Raw genomic sequence first — 21,685 nt, 5'->3', positions numbered from 1 at the left:
TAGGAAACAGGGTAAATGGTGGATCTTCTGATAGAAAATAGTGATATTTGGTGAAAGGACTATTATGGAAAGAAAGATGATCTTTTGAACAAGTTGAGGGTGAAGGAGAAATGCCCTTTGGTAAATGGAGAAGGTGGCCCCAATATGATATTTCAAAGACTAGATTATATCTCATAAGAAGGAGGGAGCAGAAAAAAATGTCAATTTGGAGTCAGAGACTCTGGGTTCAGATCTTGTGTCAGCCAGTGGCAATGTGACTTAGGTGCATCATATAATTTCTCCTGACCTCAGTTTCCTCATCTGTAAAATGAAGGGTTGGGCTAACTGATCTTTAAGTTTCCTCCAGCTTTAGTTGTATGATTCCAAAATCATTTTTGACAAAGTTAGTTTATTAACAATGTCTGCCATGGTAAGGACATTGATAGAACCAATGTCTGCCATGTTGCTAAGAATGCTAGTTTAATTATAGCTTCTTCTTAAGTTTTTTTATTAACAAAAATCTATTTTTATCCCTTTACTGGGAAAATAGAAGAAAAACATATTCATAGTCACACAAAACAAAACAAAATGTCTTATGCTCAACCCTGAATTCATCACTTCTCCATCAGAAGGTCAGTAAATGTTTCAGTCCTTTGAAATGTTGCTTGGTGGATTGCTCAAAGTTCTCAAGTCTTTCAAAGTTGTTTTGTCTTCTTTACATTTTGGCATGATACAAATTTCTTTCTCGGGTCAGAATGGCAATTTCCTGACCCCGTATGGGTCTTCCTTTTATCAGTCAGCAATTATTTAAAATAAATTTATTATATGACAAGCAGTGTGCTCAAAAGCACAATCCCTGTTTTCAGGGAGCTCCCATTCTACTTAGTGGTGGAAACAACATGAAAATAGTTAAAAATGTACAAGATAGATAAAGTACAAATAAATGGATAAAGTACAAAAAATAATCACAGGGAAAGGGACTAGTAACAGGAATGACTTGGGAATGATCTCTTGCAGAAGATAATCATTGAACTGAGTTTTAAATGAAGCCAGGAGTCCGAGGTCAGGAGGAAAAGCCTTCCAGGAATAGGAAACCGTCAGTGCAAATACATAGAGAAGGGAAATTTAGTGATATGTGAAGACGAACAATAAAGATGGATTGCAGAGTGCATGGAGGGGACTGGATTGTAAGAGGATTGGAAAGGTAGGAAGAGGCCAGTTTGTAAATGGCTTTAAATGCCAACCAGAGGATTTTATATTTGATCTTGGAAGTAATAGGGAGCCACTGCAGTTTATTGTGGGACACTGGGGGGAGGAATGACGGGGTCAGATCTGTACATTAGGAAGATCATGTTGGTTACTGAATGGAGGATGAATTGAAGAAGGAAGAGACCATTTAGAAAACTATTATTTTAATGTGAGAGGTGATGATAGTCTCTACTAGAATATGTGAATGGAAAGAATGGCCCATCATCTCCCCTCTCGGGGGACAGCTTTGTAACTCACACATGATCTTTTATTAAAATACTATAGTTTTTAATACTGCAGTTATTTGTGTACAGGTCTTATTTTACCTGTTAATACAAGTAAGATATTTGAGGCCAAAGATTTGCTTTAGTCAACTTTGTTTTCTGCCCTCAACGGAAAAGCATGGTGCTTTAGGAATAGAAAACATTTATAAATGCCCATTGATATGAATTCTTATCCCTCTCTTTGTACTTTTATTTATTTAAGTAGGATGTAACATAAACTATAGTCAGAGATCCTAGACTTAATTTTTTTTTAAGGGAAGATTTCTTACAGGCTCTTTTTGGAAAGGTTAACACAGGGCCATTTTGCCTACTCTTTCTCCCACCCTGACCCCCATTCCTGATTTAAAAGAAAAAAAGTACAAGGTCAGAGTTCTTCTATAAGCTATCTAAAATTAGCATCTCACAGAACCAACAAGACCAGATAGGGCTGAATTGGGCCTTTTCATTAAAGAGTTCATTTTTTTTTCTGACCAGATTTACTTAAAGATGGCCATAATTCTAACAAATATTTAAAAAAGGATGTAGATATGTCTAATTAATATTCATCAACAATCAGCAGACTGGTAGAATGCCATCTTTATTTTTAGTGCTGATGAATCTGAAAACAGTATGTTTTGAACCTGCAAAAGTGATTAGTTTATGCTTGTTTTTAGTTTTGTTACCTTCCTTAATTTTTATTAGTTTTAAAAATCACCTTTTGGATGGGCTGAGGTCATAAAAAGCACAAACATTAGACAGATTAGTTCTAATAGGGAGACTGTGATTTGTAATTTCCCACTATCCATCTATACACAATAGATACTTAATCACTGTTGAAATAAACATGTGCAACAAAATGTATATACTGGGCATATATTTGCAAATCCCAAAGATTTACATATTCCCTGAGGAAAGTTCCTGCTTAAAATTCCTTATATTGAAATTCTTCTCTTCCTTTAAGACTTGGTTCAGGAGCTACAGCCTCATGAAATTACTTTTCCTCTAGTACATGCCTTATTACTATATTTAACTACTCCCTTCCATATCTATCAATCAAAATTATATTATGCTTAATTTAATACAAACTTCTGGGGCAGCTGGGTAGCTCAGTGGATAGAGTCAAGCCTGGAGATAGGAGGTCCTGCGTTCAAATCTGAACTCAGACACTTCTCAGCTGTGTGACCTGGGCAAGTCATTTAACCCTGATTGCCTAATCTTTATCACTCTTCTGCCTTGGAGCCAATACCTAGTATTGATTCTAAGATAGAAGGTAGGGTTTTAAAAAAAAATGTTTTAATGAATATAAGCTTCATTTCCCCAATCAAATGATTTTAAGCTGAAGGGGTTATGTTATTTTCCATCTTCATATTCCTGATGATGATCCTGGCACTGTCTTGTGTCTAGTAGGCAGTAAACAGATACTTGTTTATTGAATGACTATTTTTAAAATGTTAACTGTGGTGCGTGTGTAGATAGACCTGGACCCTAGCTAATTCTGGAAACAAATGCTTTGTTTGGAAAGACTTGGCATTTTTAGATAACACAAATGGGAGACCCCAGGAAACCTCTCTGCACATCTTTTCCCCAGCAATGATTTCAAAATTGTATTTTCCTAAATGCCAAGTCCTTTAGCATTGAGTATGTGTCCCAAGGAAGTGGCCAGAGCCCAGGTGTATCCCCACACATGTTCCATGGGATGGTCATTGTTATACAATATTCTGACTTGACTCAAAAATCACTGACAATAAAGTACTGAAATGTGAGTGCCAGTTAGAAACATTTTACAATGAGATGAAGAAATTTGATGCGGTGAATGTGGTAACAACACTTCTATACATTTTTAATGTATTTAAATAAGTCCTTGTGGACTTATCAGATTTCCATTTCTATGGCTATTTCTGATTATTTGTGAAAGTATTTAAAGTTGAGTCTTCAGATTCAATTCTGGACATAAACTCAAGATCAAGTTCCCATTCTAGACTGACTACCTTTGTTAAATTCAACTAATTCAGGTGTTTAACAGTCTAAAGTTTTCCCATCTCTCTTGAAAAAAATCCCAGAAACCATAATGCAGACAGACCACAAGAACCGGTTTACATTTGGGACAATACCCACCAGCAATGTTTCCTCATCTTCTTCCCATACCACTTACATTTATAGAACTATTTAGATTACTCTTTAAAAAAAAAATAAAAGTGGAATGACTGAGGCATAATGACATGGCAGATTATTGGAAAGAATATTTAATAGCAGCTTAGCATAGTCTTAAAGGTTCTATTGTCTTATAAGTATGTGTGTTTTTACAGTAATTATATACAGGAAATGAACATACACATATAAGGATGTGTAGTTTCCCCCTTAAACAATACAGCTATTCTTCCCTGGGAAAAAGGCTATTGCTTTCAGAATAATCCACTTGTTCAACCAAGTAGAAAGTAAGTAAATGACTTGGCAAGGAAAATCAAGAATTGGTTTGGTAACATGGCCTTAATCACCAAAGGAAAAGCCAGTTTAGGTAAATACGGCATTGTACTGTTTAGCAGAGTACATCAGAAAGGGTTTAAATAAGCTATGCATACATGACTTCTCTGTCTACCACAGAGAAACTTTATATCTCCCTGCTTTTAGGAATACAAACAGTATTTAAATCTTTCCCCAAATCAGATACCTCCTATGTTATAAGCATAGATGATCAGGAAGAAGAAGGGCACTCCTTCCAAATGCAACTTAACCACTCATCTGCTGGCCAAGTTACCCCTAGAAGACAAGTCTAAATTCCTTAGTGGCACTGAACTGGAAATAATGATGCCTTATCTCTGTATGGCCCCAGATTCAAACTGAGTTCAAAAAGCTTTCTAGGCATCCACAAACACAGACTTACAAAAGAGCCCTGGAGGGAAAGAGGAAATAATTAATATGACTGGCCATTGTATAGGAAAAATTGAGCAACAGATTTGGTGACATATTCAAGGTCACACCTTAGATAAATGGTGAGACAAAAATTATACTTGGATTCTTAATATTTTTCCTTTCACTGGTCCGTATGACCTTGCGAAGCATCCTCTAAATGCCTGGAAAAAGACATGATATATGGAGGATGAAAGCCAAGTTTTAAAAAATTGCATTTAAGGTCCAAAGACCATCTTAGCACCTTTGGATGTCCCTCACATCTTTTTTTTTGACTTAGGAAATTAGGAAAAACAAAGTCAAATGATGATTGATATACTAGTTATCTAGTATAATGGAAAAACCAATGCATTTTTTGTTACTTTGTTTAACAAAAAAGTTCAGGCCAATAGAACAACAAAAGAGCAATAAAAAAGGCACCAGTCCTTGAATTTCTACTAGTCCTCATTAGAGTAAGATGTGTCACAAAGAAAATCCTGTGTCTCCTGCTTTCTGTTCTTTTAACCACCATAGGCTTGTTTCAGGACCCAGGATGATGGGCAGGACTAATTTGTATGCATTCTAGTGGAATAATTGATATTGTGCTTTTTAGAAAATAAACTCTTTTGCAGGGAGTATTCCAAAGATCAGAGGGCTCAATTTGATACCTGTCTTTCATTTAAAAAACAAAACCCAAAATACATACAGGAAAATAGAAGGCGGCTGAGATCTGTCTCCCTTGTTTGAGGTAATAATGCATTAAGTATCAGATGACATCCTGTTCTATATGATGTGTTGTTTGAACTATTACCCAGAAGACAGGCTCCAACAGCTCAACTCCTGTACACCGATCCAACATTAGATATGTTAGTGTCAATTAAAACACTGCCTGAAACTTCAGCTTCAAATCCCTCTTGGCAAGAGAGAGAACAATTCTAAATTCTTACAGCATAGTAGAACAATGTTCACAATATCATCAAACATTGACAATTTAATCTATCAAATAACAAAAGAAACAAGTCACAGGAAAATCTTTTCAGGCACCGGGATAAAACTGGACTTTTCCAGAGAATAAAACATTCCTTGTAGGGTTACTTCAGAGACTCAATATCCACTCTACTATGTAGAAAATAAGAGCTGGTGAAACTGCATCAAGCCATTACTCATCTCGTGTAGTTTAATACTGGTCTGGATTGGTAAATATTCCAAGTTTTCATTAATATTCTTTGATTGGTTAAACACACTATCTGGGAACTGAAATGGTAGCTCATTTGAATATTGCTTGTGGCTGCTTTGCCAACTGATTTAATAACTGAATGAGAAAGGCAAACATGGATGTTAGCTAACACTGAGAAGATACCAATTTGAGTATGAAGTTATCTTGAACATGATAATAGTCCCTGGAACATTTAAACTGTATATTCCTTTACTTGCCTCCTTGGCTGGGATTATTCACCTTTGAATGTGGTTTCACCAATAATACAATGTTTACCCACTATGCCCCAAAAGGCATTATAGAATTACTGCTGGGACCATTTCCAAATTGACTATTAAAATCAAAGTTACTCTTACACCTTTGTGCACAGATAAGAGAAAGCCATCTATGCTCAATTGATACTAATTTTAAGCAAAACTCCAGCAGTTAACTGAACCTGAATTGGGACAGAAATGTGGCTACCTAATGGAACTGAAAATGATGGGATCTAGGATCCTTCAGGAAAGAGAGGCCCTTGAGCTCTGGGTAAAGATGGTGGATAGGACATTCTTCTTTTATACCTGGATTCAAGTTGCAAAAACTACTTTATTAGAAATAATTTCATAACAATCACAATATCTTATGAGAAAAATGAACAAAATTTTCAGTGAGGTTCCTCTATTCTCAAAAAAGGAATCAAATACTATGAAATTTTGGTTTTTGTTTCACTGAGGTTTTTGTTTGGTTCCATGAATCAGTGTTAACTGAGGCTAACATGTTCATTTCTATGTTTTCAGGGCCCATTCTGAATTTCCACTTGAAAAGAAAGATTGAGACACTTTCTAAACTTAATATTTATTATAGTGTTTTTATTAAACTTTCACTGGAAAGTTCCGAGTGTGTTAATACAGCAGGCACATTGGCTTCAAGGTTTGGCATTTGATAGTCCACAGAATGGCACTTCACCTTTACAATTCTGCCACAACATTGGGAATTGCTAGGGTGAGATATATAACCACTCTCTCTCCTTATACCATTAAATATAAGTTTTGGTTCATTTTGGTTTAAATGTTCTGAGCTTACAATTAGACCAGTCTGTGGTAAACTCAGGTCCCCCTTACTCTCAGGTTTGTCGGTCTGATTCACTGAGCAAATGCCCTTGCTTTCATTTCCACTGACTTCAGAATTCCCTACTAGGTCACAAGTGTCTCTATTTTTACAGAGTTCCCTTTGGTTTTGTAACACAGTATTCTCGGGGTCACAACATGACTTTATGATAGAACCAGTGCTTCCGCAGATAAATGGAGAAGAGTCCACTGTCTTTGGAAGAGTCTTCAAGTTCTCTTCAATACTCTGAAGACTATGTGCATTGGTGTTGCCAATTTTTTCTTGGGACTTAATGTGTTGCACCGAATGGAGAAAGAAATTTCTTGGGAGAGAATTCTGCATTACAGGTCGTTTTACTCTCCCTTGTAAGCAGGGACAGTGGTGGATGTGCTGAATGGGGTGAACAAAACCATCAGGGGCTTGTTGCACAGCATTTTGGGATGCCATGCTATTTTGTACTTGTACAAAATTTCCTGCTGTGGGAGCACACTGGAAACACAAACAGTCACCCAGCTGTTGGCATGAGTGAGGGCTATATCTCAAATGCTTATAGGCATGTGGGCAGCTGCACCTCCTTTTCAGAGGGAAGAGCTGGCACATGGTGTGGTGTTCCACTGAGGAATGCAACAAAGCAGAGCTCGTACCATTTTTAGTGCTTTTGTTGAGATCACTGTTGTAGGCTGCATGTACAGGCACACCCAGGTTCTTTGCTTGGCCATTGAAAAATTCAGAGCAAATATGGGTTTCTTCATAGGTTGTCTTCTCTGAGGTGTTACAGCTGTGGGATGCCAGAGGCTCTAACTCATAAAATTCATGTTCCATTTCTGACTTTTGACCTCTGGGATCCAAACGATATGTATTCCCGGTATGTGCTTTATTCTGTCCCTTGTTGCCTGGGCTTGGAGAAAAAGCATGAGAAAAGGCACTACACTGAAATTTTTTAGGTAAAGGAATTTGGCCACAGGTGCCTTGGGGCCCAAGGCATCGGCACATGCATTGGAAAAAAAAGGTTGCAAAAGCCCAGCTGATGCACATGATAAGCATCATAAAAGTGCCAAGCTGAGTGTAAGCTAAAACCGTGGAGGGCATCATCATGGCACCAGCTACAAAGGTGGTCAGGGCAGCCATTGCTATTGCAGAGCCCATGCGACTTAATGAGAAGATCACCTTTCCTTCCCGATCAGGGTCAGGTGCCAAGCGGTAAGCAACTCCATAATGGACAGCAAAATCTACAGACAGACCGACAGCTACTGATATTGTGACAGATTCTAGGACGTTCAGTTCCCAGCCCAGAAGAACTAGGGAGCCAACAGTGACGAATATAGTTCCAGCTATTGAAACAATTGCATAAAGGCTTATTATTATATTCCAGGTGGTTAGAAGCATTACACTAAATGCAACAGCCACCGAAAGACCCATAGCGATGAGCGTGCCATCTGAGAGGCTATCTTGAAGATCGTAGAATTCCAAGTTGCTGACAAACCAGCCATTACTAAGACCTTCAGGGGCAGAACTAAGCTCGTTGGAAATCCACGAGTCTACCTCTTTATAGAACTGATGCATCTTTTCATAAGCCAGTGTGAAGAGGTATGTGCTCTGGAACTCTAGCACCACTGCCCTGATGGTATCGTTGATGTCAAACCTTGGCCCTGGGGTCTTGCTGTCCAGATGGTACCCAGTGCTTCTCTCGAGCTCCATGATGGCCCTCTTGATACACAATTCAAAAATGTCCTGCTTGTAAGGAAAGCTCCAGTGGCTGCAGCAAGAGTAAAGGGCCTGCTCGTCGCAATCCTGGTTCTCCATCCACTGCTTAAACGTCTCGATGAAGCAGCTGGTGAAGTCCTGCTCGTCAGTCTGGTAAAAAAAAGTCTGATTTCTCAGCTTCTGGCAGAAGTGCAAAATCCAGAGCTGGGAAGCCGGGCTAGTAATGTTGAAACTGGAATCCAGCTTCAACTTCCCTTTACTCTTGGGGTTGAGAGGATTTCCGTTGTCTTCGGGGGAAACGCCCCAGATGACGGTGATGGGCATGTGGAGCTCCTCCCCGTGGTGAACGCGCTCGAACATGAAGAGCTTTTTGTACTCGGCGTCATAGCGCTCGAATGGGTGAGAGGACCTGAACACCTGGAATTCCGACAGCTCGAGCGAGGGCAGTTTCATCTTTGGGTTAATGCACACGATATAAGCCCCGCCTATGGTCAGGGCCAGGAACCAGAAGAGCCAAACGTACCGGAATTTGATGACGATACAAGGCAGCACTTTCTCGAAGAAGATCCGAGATGCTTCGGAAATGGCAAAGACCACTTTGTGGCACTTCTGGCAGACGGCTGCCATCCAGCACTTTTTGTCGCTGTACATCTGCTGCTGGGGCTTCTTGAAGCAAGTGAAGATATTGAGCAGGTAGCGCTCGTGGAGCACCACCACAGCCGGCAACCATGTGACCATGAGGACGTAATTCACCAGAATGGCGGTCCCGGCATAAACGCCAAAGCACCGGATGGCGGTGATGTTACTGACGTAGTTCGCGTAAAAAGCGGCTGCTGTGGTGAAGCTGGTGACAAACATGGAGAGCGCCGCGTGTTGCAACGTGATGCTCACCGTCTCCGAGGTTTCTGCGTGGGGTTTGTCAAACTTTGTGTAGTTCCAAACGTCGCACAAAACGAAAGCGTCATCCGCCCCGATCCCGACCAGGATGATGAGCGCGGTGAGATTCATGAAGGGGAAAAACTCAAAGTTGAAGACGACTCGATAGAGAAAGTAGGACACGATCAGAGAGCTAATTATGGCGAACATAGTCATCAGTGTGATAAATATGGACTTGGTGTAAACGCACATGACTAAGAGGACGATCACAATGGCGATGGCGGGATACACGGTATCCATTAAAAGATAATCCTGAAACAAACTGTGTTTGATCCCAAACTCTATACCCGTGACGGTAGTCACACCGTCTGAAGAGTTCCAGTTCTCAAAGTTGTCCAGGTAAATTTTCATCATGCTTTCCCCTTTTTCTGTGGGCGAGAAGAGCATGCTGTACTTTAAGGCTGGCACCACGTAGTCAACTGTCTTTGGGCTCATAAAGTCTTTGTCTACCAAGTAGTGGAGGATCTGGTAAACAGCATTATACTTGGTACATTTGCGAGGCACGCTGGTACACTTGAGCTGATCCTTCCTCCGGGACACTATGTCCCAGCAGTCTGGCCTCAGGGTGCCGTTGTAGTAATGTTTGGCACACGTGCGAAGCAGTTTCAAGGTATGTGAAACATCTCTCTCCACAATTTTTTGACAGGAGGAGCGATTGTTAAGGAGAGCAATGTAGTTTCCCAGGGTCCAGCTGGGGCAACACGAAGCAGCTGTGGCCCTCTGGCAGAGATTCCCAAACTGGGAATGGGATCTGATCTGTATGGAGAAAAATTAAAAACAAACAAAAAAAACCCATTTTAGAACATCAGCAAGTACTTTAACTTATATCCCCTCAAAAATCTGAATTGAGATCTGAATGAGGGTACAGAGTCTTCAATAATCTTCTGGTCTTATACCATGTAATAATTTAGATGGGGAACCATTCTTAGTAAACAGTTTTTTTTTTAAAACCCTTACCTTCAGCTTAGCATCAAGACTACCTATTCATTCCAAGGCGGAAGAGCAATGGAACAGCAAAAGATAGGCAATGGAGGTTAAGTGATTTTTCCAGGATCACAATGCTAGGAAGTATTTGAAGTCAGACTTAAACCCAAGACCTCCTTCATCTATTCACTGAGCTTCCTAGCTGTTTCCCAGATTTTTCTTTAAAATGCAAAGTGAACATTGGGAAATGGAAGAAGTACTGACTTGGGAGTCAAGACAACTTGGATTCAAATAATTTTATCTAGAATTGCATAATTCTTGGCTTTTCATAATATCTATTGCAGATAATGAAAAAGTAATGTAAAATTCAAATGCAGTTGAATTTTTTTTAAACCTTTACCATTAGCAATTAGAGTCAATACAGTATATTGGTTTTAAGGCAGAAGAGCTAGGCAATGGGGGTTAAGTGATTTGCCCAGGGTCAGGCATCTTGGAAGTGTCTGAGCCTATATTTGAACCTAGGACCTCCCATCTCTAGCCCTGGCTATATAACACTCTCAATCCACTGAGCTACCCAGCTGCCCTAAATGTAGTCAAATTTAACAAAAAGTTAATCTTACTATATAGAATTTGATAAAAATAATAAAATTAATTAAAAAAACAAAAGGACTAGACTATCAAGGGAAATGATGAGAAAATAAAGTAGGGACAAAGGGAAAATAGCATATTCACACTTCAAATTATATTATAAAACAGCAGCCATCAAAAACCATCTAGCTCTGGCTAAAGAATAGAAAAATAGATCAAGGAAGAAGGCTAGACAAGAATTCAGAAAAAAATAGAACCCAATACAGTGGAAAACAAAAATTATCTAGGAAAAACTCCTAATCTGATTGGACAACTAGAAAACAGTCTAGCAGAAATTAGGCTTCTTTAGACCAACATCTTACACCATACCTTATGATATAGTCTACATGGATATATGGCCTTAATATTAAATATTATATTATGAAAAAAATTAAGAAAGAAGATCTTATGCCTCTCACAGCTTTGGGTAAGAGAAGTATTCTTAAAGTATCTCTTAAAGTAAGAGATAGAGGCAATTACAAAAGATAATATCAATAACTGATTACTTGAAACTGAAAAGATTCTGCACAGACAATATTAATGCATGTAGGATAAGAAAGGGAGTAACTATTGGAAAGAAATAAAATCTTTGTATTAAATTTCTGATAAGTGTTTGATATCCAAGCTACATACATAATTAATATAATTAATAAATAGAAATAAAATATAGTGGTCATTTCCAAATAGATAAAAGATCAAAGGGGAACAGTCCTCAAAAAAATTGCAAAGTATTCACAACCACATGAAAGAATGCTCTAAGTGACTAATAATAAGAAAAATGCAAATCAAACCCTGAAAATTGACAAACATAGCCAAAATGGCAGTAATCAGTATCAGAAGGATTGTGGAAATATATATATATATATATAGATACATTAATATGTTGTTGATGGATCTCTAAAATGTTACAACTATTTTGGAAAATAACTTATAGTTATGCAAATGAAATGACCATACTGTTTGAACTGGAGACTCCATTACTGGGCTTATAACCCAAGGAAGCCATCAATAAAGAAAACTCCTACATACCCCAAAATATTCATAATGGTACTTTTTATAAGATAGCCAAGAATTGGAAATAAAGTAGATGCCCATTAATTGGGGAATGGCTAAATAAACTGTGGCACATTAATGTAATGGAATATGATTGAGCTTTAAGAAATGATGTATGAGATAAATACAGAGAAGCATAAATGAATGCAGGGAAGCAGAGCCAAGAAAACAACATACCCCATAACTAAAATAATACAAATAAAATGGAAAGAACAATACTCTAAAAAATCAAAAGTAAATGTAACAAAATTATCAAGATCAAGCAGGCCTCAAATGAAAAGCTATGATACCCTCAACCTATCCCTTCATAGTGGTGGGAGGTTCACAATTATTAGACACTGCATATATTTTCAGACTTTTTCAATATATGTATGAGTTATACTGATTCTTTTTTCCTCTCTGAAAAAAACTATTTGTCACATGGTATGGCTCTCTGGGAGAAAAGAGGAGATACCCAAGATAACTAAAGTGATATAAAAAACAGAAAATAGTGTTAAAAACTTCTTTTTAAACAATTTTAAAAGCTTATGCATCTGGAAAATTGTACTGGGTTTCAGTGACCCCAGGCTGCTAACTAAAACAAAAAACCAATCTTTTTAAGATGAATATTTATCCCAGTGTTACTATGTAGTTGTCAATCATGGAACATCACAGTCTCCAAAGAATCAAAACTGTAGGTTACCCAAAGGGCAATGGAAAGACATACAGTGAGGGCATAAAGAGGCTGAGAATATTACCAAATATGACTTGTGTGCATAGCATCGAAGATATAATCCAAGAAATATACATGGAAATAGGCTAGATAAAAGCCTCTACTGTGCTGAGCATTTAGAAGGACATGGCTAAAAGTCATGTTAAAGGATGAGAAAATGTAGATGGGCAGTGATCTGTACTATTGGAAGGGGCTCCTCCACAAATGAAATCATGGATCTTTAGAAATTCTAAAGTATCATTGTCTAGAATTCCTCAAAAACGGGATAATTCATTTTTTATTGTTTCCAGATAAAAACATCCATATATACCAACTCATGAAAAACTAAGCTACCTCATAAAAAAAAAAAAAAGGAAGCCTTGAAAAAGATATGCCTATTTTTCATGGCAAATATCCAGATTTAGCCTATAAGGAAATAATATGCAAATCCCCTAGGGTCATTCCAGAATACTGAGAAGGTACGGTATGATCAGTGCCTGAAAATCAGTTTTAAAGTTGAGAAAAGATGAATTTTTATCACATTTCGCAACTTATTGTGAGTTACAAGAAAAGTACAATTAGTTTCTGAAAATAATCACCATTAGAGATAAAATTAATAAGGTTGCCAGCAATAACTTGGAAAATTAGCAAAGGATTCCAACTTTGAATAACCTTTCCAAATAATATTTTCTTTCTACTTTTGACAAAAGGCTTGAAAAACATGATGTGATAAACACAGACCAAAAGCTAATCTGGAAGTGGCTCTTCCAAATGAATATTAGTAATTTACCATGGTTCCAATTCTCATATTTAGAGGTTAAGTGTGGCTGGTGTGTGTCTGTGCTTTGATAAACTATCCTTTGGAAGTGCTCAAAGGACAGTTTCTACAAGTATAGAAAATACTAGAATTTCTGGACAACCTAAATCGAATGTCACAGCTCTGCATATAAAGAATTAAGAAACACTGATCTGGGTGGTTCATTGGGAAGGTCATTTCTACCAGCTCTTTGTTACTAAAGACAGGTGAAAGAAAACTGCATGTCTATTTGGGCTTGGGGAAAGTGCTTGGCAAACTGATCTATCTTCATAGAACAGAATTATATATTTGGAAAGGCACTCATAGGAATAATTTTAAAATCTTTGAAGCTTATAAAAATAAAAATGTGGTTAGAAAGAATGACTTCTTGTACTTCATGTTAGGAATACCAAGGCTTCCTTAATTCTAGTCATTCAAAAATAGGGTATTTTAAGGAAGTCATTTGGTTCATGTGGTTATAACATGCTCAAGAGAGTTTCTCTAGTTAGATAGTAACAGGGGTGGAGTTGACTTCAAATTGGGGGGTGAGGAAGAAGGGGATATGAAAAGAATAAAACAGAACTTCATATGGTATCTTGACTTTTAGATGTGGCAACCATCTGGTATGTGCCATGAGAGAGTTAGGAAACATTTAAAAGGAGTGATTAAGAATAAAGGGAAGAAATTTAAGCTACTAATCATGGGTTCTGCTTAGCAACAAAATACTAACCTAAGGCACAGCCTCTTCACCGGGTAATTTTTACTAAGGTTAATGATACTTCTAAAGCCTGTCCATGAAAGAAAATATATGCAAGTTTGATATTTGGGCTAGAACCTGCTAATTTCTCCCTTAGCACACACATAACAAAGTCACAAAGGCTTTAGGGTTATAAGTGATTTCTAGGTCAACTTCCCACTCTTTCAAGAATCCCTTCTCTAGCATCTCTGATAGAAGGCTATCCGTACTCAATATAGTGCTCTGATGGAATCCCTAGGAGGGGATTTGGGGCAGTTTAATTGTTCTGGTCCCATATTTTCCTGAATAGTTCTGGAGAAATCAAAGGAGAAAAGACAAGATCAGGACAGTTTTTCTACTTACCCACCTCTACTCTTACTCTGAATTAAGAAATCATGTGTTTGAGGTTCTTCATGTTAGTAACCATTCCCTCATCCCTGATTTGTAAACAAGTTTATAAGTGGGTCTGGAACAGAAACTCTCCACTGTCTTACCTAGAAATTAGTCACTAAAAACATCCATAAAATAAGTAGAGTGGGCTTATGCTCTCCTATAAAATGAAAGTCAGGCAAAAAAAACATTCTGGTGACTAAAATGCAGCTAGCCAATGTCCTCTTTAGGGTGTGAAAGAAGAGGTGGAAGTCATAAATTGAGCCTCATTTTCAAAGTGTCTAAAAAAATGGGCATTCTCACTAAGAGGGAATGTGAAACAGAGAAACTATTCATTGTAGAAATCAATGTCTGTCTGCATTACAAATACAACTAGCATGTAATTTAAATGGAATCTGCTGGAGTTGGACTAAATGTGCCACAAATGCAGACAAGCAACAAATAAAACATCTGTTCCCATCAAGATATTACATTGATTACCAGGCATTTCCCAGAGTCAAACAACTAGCAATTAAACTATTCCACTCTCTATAATTTTACATGCATCACATCTAACTTGATACTTGATAATAAAGTGTGTAAACTTGATAATAATCAAGTGTGTACAATAACTAAGATTTGAAGAGAGAGAAAGAAAAAGTCCTGCCAAATACTCTTAGGGATTCAAATGTCTTCTCATACCACACTTATGATAGACAAGTAAAAATCCTATAAAGTAGTGAGTTCCTTGGGTTTTGGCACTAGAAAACTATAACGTATTATCATTGTCATCATCTGAAATCTGAGTTTGCTAACCATATTCTATTCTTCAGACAGCTCTTTGCTAAGTGTGTCCTTTAAGAAAATTATTAGTTTAGCAATGACCAAAGAATATGAGATCAGAATGTAAACGACAGTACAATGGGATATTAGAAAATACAGACATTTGGAAATGGAAAAATTGGTATTTAGGCTTGTTTGCCTAATAAATGAAATAACATATCTTTTTCTTTTATACAAACATAATAATGAACATTTATTTATTGTGTTGTATTGTGGTAGGTACTCAAGGAGAAAAGATGCTTTGATAAGACATTTAAGCACTTTACTATCTAGTAGGAGCCTAAGATACCAACACAGAAAACTATTAAATACAATGATACTTGATAAGTGAAATAAAGGGTTACAAAACCGTTCTATCTTAAGTCTGAGGTGGAACTTTAAAGGATGGGTAAGACTTCAATAAGTTTGGAGGGAAAAGGAAAGTATTTGAGGCATGGAGAATTAAAAGGCACGAAGGCAGAAAAATGTAGTGTTTAATGGTTAGAGAATGACCCAGTTTGGCTAAATTTTTAAATGAGTGGAAGATGATAATGAAAAATGAAACTACCAAGGTAAGGTGGTACCAGAGTGGGAGAAGACCTTGAATTTCAAGTAGATGAATAAAAATTTTAGTTGGTAAACAATGGGAATCCACTGAGGAATTTTGAGCAAGGGACTGACACAAAATGTTGTAATTATAAACTTATTCTTGAAGTGACATCTAAGATAGATTGAAAGGAAAGAATGGAGGTAAGAAGGCATATAAGGAAGTAGTTTCACTAATCCAGACAGATAGTTTATTCCAATGATGGTGAACCTTTTAGAGGGGTGGGTAATGTGAGAAATATCCTCCATGTGTGGAGAGGGATAGGGGAGCAGTCCAGCTCCATCTCTCTGGCTGTGTAGTAACAAATTCTGGCAAACTTTGTGCTAGGGACGGTGAGCATGCCCACAGAGACGGTTCTGGGTTCCTCTTCTGGCATGTGTGCCATAAGTTTGCCACCATGGCTTTATTCCAATGAAGCCCTTTGTTAGAGAGGAAAGAATGGGAATAGAGAAGAATCCATAAGTGAGAAGCATTCACAGAAATAGAAGTTAATAATGAGACTTGATTACTGACTAGATATGAAAAGTGAGGGAGAGGGCACAGTCGGAGTTGGAGTTAAGATTAGAGACACAATCATAAGAGATATGGTAAATTGTAGTGCAATAGAGAGAAGTTATAAAGCCTTTAAGGAGCAAGATGAGTTTGATTTTAAATATGTTGAGTTGCTGATAGCATGAGTGTGGGTCTTAATATGGTAGTATGGGTCTTAGAAGAGAGAAGGATCAGTAGTTGTGGTATAGATTTGGGCATAGAGATACTAAATGAAGCTGTAGGATTAAATAGGATAACAAAGGCTCAATTTAAGTAAGGTGCTGAAGTTGACAAAGTACTTTTATCACAGTAGAACTTGTTAAGTAAGTTGTCTGAAGTTAAGTGATCTGCCTGGGATCACATAGCTATTAACTGTTGGAGCCAGATTATTAATTCATATATTTTCCGGCTCTATGTCCATTACTCTTTCCCCAAGACTCCCATCAGATTCTGCTAAGAAACTGAGGATAGAAAGAGGAAAGGATAAGCAAGGATAGAATCCTGGGAAACATCCCTGTTAGGAGTCAAAGTGGTTGGGAAGAGGATGAAGAGCCAGTGAAGAAGATAGAGAACAATGGTTAGAAAGATAGTAGGAGAACCAAGAGAATACAGTGTCTCTAAACTGAAGGGAGCAGAGAATTTCTAGTAGTTTCAAAGGCTACAGAGGACTCAAGGAAGATGATAATCAAAAAAAAAATTTTTTTTTAACTGTCTATACCTGGAGCCCACAGTTCTGACTATAGGTTACCACTCCCAGTCCCTGGCTGTTTTGTGATACAACATAATCTTTCCTATTGCTGCCCCTGAAGCTCCCTAGCCTCCTCTTCTATTGTTATACAAAACAGCTTCTGTAACAGCTTCCCCAGGCTATGACTTCCAGGAGACTTCATCTCATTTGAAATATATTTAAACCCTCTCCTCCACTCCCATTCTTGTACTCTGGGGCTGTGTGATGGCCCAGGATGTCCTCATCTCAATTAAAGACACTTTGTTGTTGCTACTATGATAATCCTCTTCAAATAAAGTTGACAGCAGGTAGTGGGTAGTGAGGAAATAAAGGTATTGGGTTAGACAACTTTTTCAAAAAGTGAAAGGGAAGTGAGAGATGATATAATGTATGCTTATGGACACTCAGTGGCCAAGTCAGTGATCTTATTCACAGTCTAGCACTTAACCTACAAACAATGAACTCTAGCTTTTCCCTGTTTCATATGATGACATGTTCTATATAAATCTAGAGAAGGTATTCAGTTTGAAAGTATGTCAGTGGTAATATAGAAAGGAAATCACCTATCTCATTTAGTTTACTAAATTCAATGTTGTGTTTTGAGGGGACATTAGAAGAATCTAACACTGAGGAATATTTTGGAAGAAACAGCCAGAATAGAACAGAAACATCATAGGGAACCCAATATTCAAACAAACCCAGTTCTTATGAGGTAGGACAGTAGAAGAATAAAAGTACACTCAGTTTGTAGAATCTTTCCTAGTGATTTAACATAGCTCATATGTATATAATACTGAATATGACATGCCTAATAGTATCAATAAAAACAAATGGATAGTTATAGAAAAGGAGCAAAAAGAACATCCAAATAGTTATCACTGGATAACTGGATTTATTAATAAGATGGTCTGTGGTATTATTCTGCTCAGAGATGAATAGATAACAGATGCTCTTTACAAGAAATCATGAATAGTCTCAATTTAAAATACAATGAATCAGAAAACTTTCTGGTAATAGCCATGGTTATTGTTTAGTTGTTTAGTTGTTTCTAATTCTTCTTGACATCCTAGGGGTTTTCTTGACAAAGACACTGGAGTGGTTTACCACTTCCTTCTTCAGTGGATTAAAGCAAACAGAAGTTAAGTGACTTGCCCAGGATCACACAGCTGGTGAGTATCTGAGGGTGGCCTTGAATTCAAGTCTTCTTGACTCCAGGTCCAGTGCTCTATCCACTAAGCCACCTAACTGTCACCATAAGCTCTGAACTTGGAATCAAAAGTTTTATTTCTAACTGGCTACACAACTTTTTTGTTCAGCCAGGTCCAACCCTTCATGACCCCATTTGGTCTTGGCAAAAATCCTGAAATAGTTTGCCATCTACAAATGAGGAAACTGAGGGAAACAGGATTAAATGACTTGCCCAAGATCACACAGCTAGTGTCTGAGGCCATATTTGAACTCAGGAGATGAGTCTTTCTTTTTTTAAAACCTTTACCTTCTGTCTTAGAATCAATACTGTGATTGGTTCTAAGGCAGAAGAGTGGTAAGAGTTAGGCAATAGGGGGTTAAGTGACTTGCCCAGGGTCACACAGCTAGAATGTGTCTGAGACCAGATTTGAACCTAGGACCTCCTGACTCTAGGCCTGGCTCTCAATCCACTGAGCCACCCAGCTGCCCCCAAGATGTGTCTTTCTAATTCCAGATCCAGTACTCCATCCACTATGCCACCTAGCTGCATGATTTCAGGCAGATCCATTAACTACACCTCAGTCTTTTTTGTAAATTATTGGATTGGATTAGGTCACTGCTAAGGTTCCTTCCAGCCATTACAACTTCACTGATGTGTTTTATCTAGAGGCTATTTTTTTTTCAACCATGTAATAACTTTAGTTATGATAAGAATATAATGAGTTCATTTTGGGGCTCGGTATCATATGCCCATTAATTGACACTGGACAGCAGTTTTCACTAGGAAAAATTACTTTTGAATACATGAAACTGGCAACTATTTCAATCCCTGAGGTTGGCTGAGGTTGTCATTTGGGGCTCTAGAGAAGATTTAAATCAAAGAGGAAGTATCTGTCTTCTTGCACCCTTCCTTTTTCTAAACAAGCAACAAACTTTGAGCTGAGTATAATCTGGATTGGATTAATTTGGCCATTTATATTGATACTGTATTTATACTCTTTGATGTCCCCCCCTTCCCAACCTACTCTCTAAATTTCTCTTTGAGGTCACAGTCCTAAATGATCCATTGATTGAAAGAAAGTCAGGCACTTAACAGCATAATTAAGATGCTCACAAACTGCCTAAGGGGGAAAATACTAGGAACAATGAAGAAATCCAATGCCTTTCTCTTGAGAAAAATGAAAGAAAAAGCAAAAAAAAAAAAAAAAAGAAAGAAAAGAAGACCTTAACCATAAATTATTATCCTATAAGGGAAAATGCTATGAAATAATAAAATTGATCCATCAAGAGTATGAGTTGGAAAAAAGGAGTTGGTTGGGTTTTTTATTTTTTTTTTTTGGTTATTGCTGTTGTTGTTGCTTAAAAGAAGAGATGATGTTTTTGAAGGTTTAAGAATACAGAGACACTTTGATCCTGGGATCTGAAAGAATGAAAAGCTGTTAGTGAGCCAGTGCTGGCCTGCTAGTGTTTACACCACAGTAGGCAAAAGCCATTTAAGTACTTTCATCTTCTGATTAGACATCAGGGTCAGCAGTACAAGGAGTTTCAAAAATATAACCTAATCTGTGTTAACAAGATTTTATTTTACCTACCCTCAAATTATCCACACTGCACATTGATTTAATTGCATGTAAATTCCATAAAGTCTCTCCTCCAGTAGAGGTAAACACTACTCTGGAATATCGGTCACCTGGTTTTAGGAAAAATAAAAAGGTTCATGAATTATTCAAATATTTTTGTAAAGTTCAGGTATCAAAAACAATTTAAGCTGGAAAATTAGAAATTAGTTATATACAACAACTACATTTTTCTTTCCATATATATCCCAGTAAAGCTATTTAAGGGAAAAAGATTTAAAAGTTATATGAGAATTTCAACTCCATCAAAAATTATAGATTAAAAAATAATCCAATTTCATTCCAATCACTTTTTCAATGCATGTGTAGGAGAGTTTGAAGCACTCTCTAATTAATTTGGAAAAAAAATAGTATTTCTAATCTCTTTACAATTAGAGAGCAAAACCATAAGAACTTTTAGATGGAAATTAATTTGAAAGCTCTCTTTCCAATTTCATAGCATCACATTGTAATGGAATATTAACTCAAAGGATATTACACTTGAGAACATCAAGAAAAAAATCACAAGAAGATTTCCACCCAGATTTTAAATGGAAGATGGTAACTAATTTAAAATCACTGCAAAATGACCAGTATAAGTACATAGAAAAGTTTATTTTTAAAATGAAATGTAAAATCTTAACATATCATTGTTTTTTATAAAAGCCAAATAAAATAATTAACATTAAACTTCATATCAAATAAAGATAATTCATGTAAGTTGGAAACAAAAACAACTAGCAAGCTCATAAACTACTCATTTCCATAAATGTAGCACCATGGTCTTTGTCTTTCTATTTTTTTAAACCCTTACCTTCTGACTTAAAATATCTGTTAGTTCTAAGGTGGAAGAGTGGTAAGAGCTAGGCAATTGGGGGCCAACTGACTTGCCCACAAGTCACACAGTTATGAAGTGTCTGAGACCAGATTGAACCCAGTACCTCCTGTCTCTATGTCTGGCTCTCAATCCACTGAGCCACCTACCTGCCCCTGGTTTTTGTATGACCCTATCATAGGCTCTGCTTTGAGGTAGGTAATCATAAAGGTTCCTTGACAAAAAAGAAGTGGAGGAGGGCACCTAACTGCTAGCAATCACATTTGAATCATTGGTACAATTAACATATGAAATATTGACTTTAGCTTTTGAGTAGGTAAATAAAAAATATAAATTCAAATGCATTTTAATTTGTTTGTCTAGTAATAACTATAATTTAGAAGTTTAAAAAATTGCTTTGACTCTAGAAGTATAAAAGAAGCAACAATTAACAAACTTGACTTTTCTCTATGAGGATATTATTTGTCCTTTAGCATAAACACAACTAACAGGAATCTTTTATTGATGTGAATTTTTTTTTGTGCCCTGCTTTTGTGAGAAAAATTGAAATGGCCAACCCTCCCCCCCCAAAAAAAACCCAAGATATCAGGAACATAAACTTCCAGATTATATCCTATAGACAGTACCAGTCATCACACACACACACACACACACACACACACACACGATGGGAGAGATATTATTTATATATTATTATATATAATTATATTATATTATAATATATATTATTATATATAATTTTATCATATTATATTATACATTATTATATATAATAAATATCTAATAATAGATATTATATATATATAACTTTTACATAACATAATCCTCTATTATAATGATATTAC

General features: G+C 36.9%; 1 protein-coding gene across 1 annotated transcript in view; it reads right to left on the bottom strand.

The window, feature by feature from the left end:
• Window positions 1-6,373: 6,373 nt before the first annotated feature.
• DISP1 (dispatched RND transporter family member 1) overlaps window positions 6,374-21,685 on the bottom strand; it is a 96,530-nt gene continuing 81,218 nt past the window's right edge. Inside the window, exons 6-8 of the mRNA XM_044674966.1 lie at window positions 20,990-21,054; window positions 19,982-20,079; window positions 6,374-10,074 (exon numbers count right to left, since the gene is read on the bottom strand). Coding sequence (XP_044530901.1) covers window positions 6,430-10,074; window positions 19,982-20,079; window positions 20,990-21,054 — 3,808 coding nt within the window. The 3' untranslated portion in view covers window positions 6,374-6,429. The remainder of the gene's footprint in view (window positions 10,075-19,981; window positions 20,080-20,989; window positions 21,055-21,685) is intronic.

The sequence above is a fragment of the Gracilinanus agilis genome, chromosome 4 (assembly GCF_016433145.1).
Source record: "Gracilinanus agilis isolate LMUSP501 chromosome 4, AgileGrace, whole genome shotgun sequence".
NCBI lineage: Eukaryota > Metazoa > Chordata > Mammalia > Didelphimorphia > Didelphidae > Gracilinanus > Gracilinanus agilis.
The sequence above is the reverse complement of the archived record's forward strand: the minus strand, read 5'-3'. Positions and strand labels throughout refer to the sequence as shown.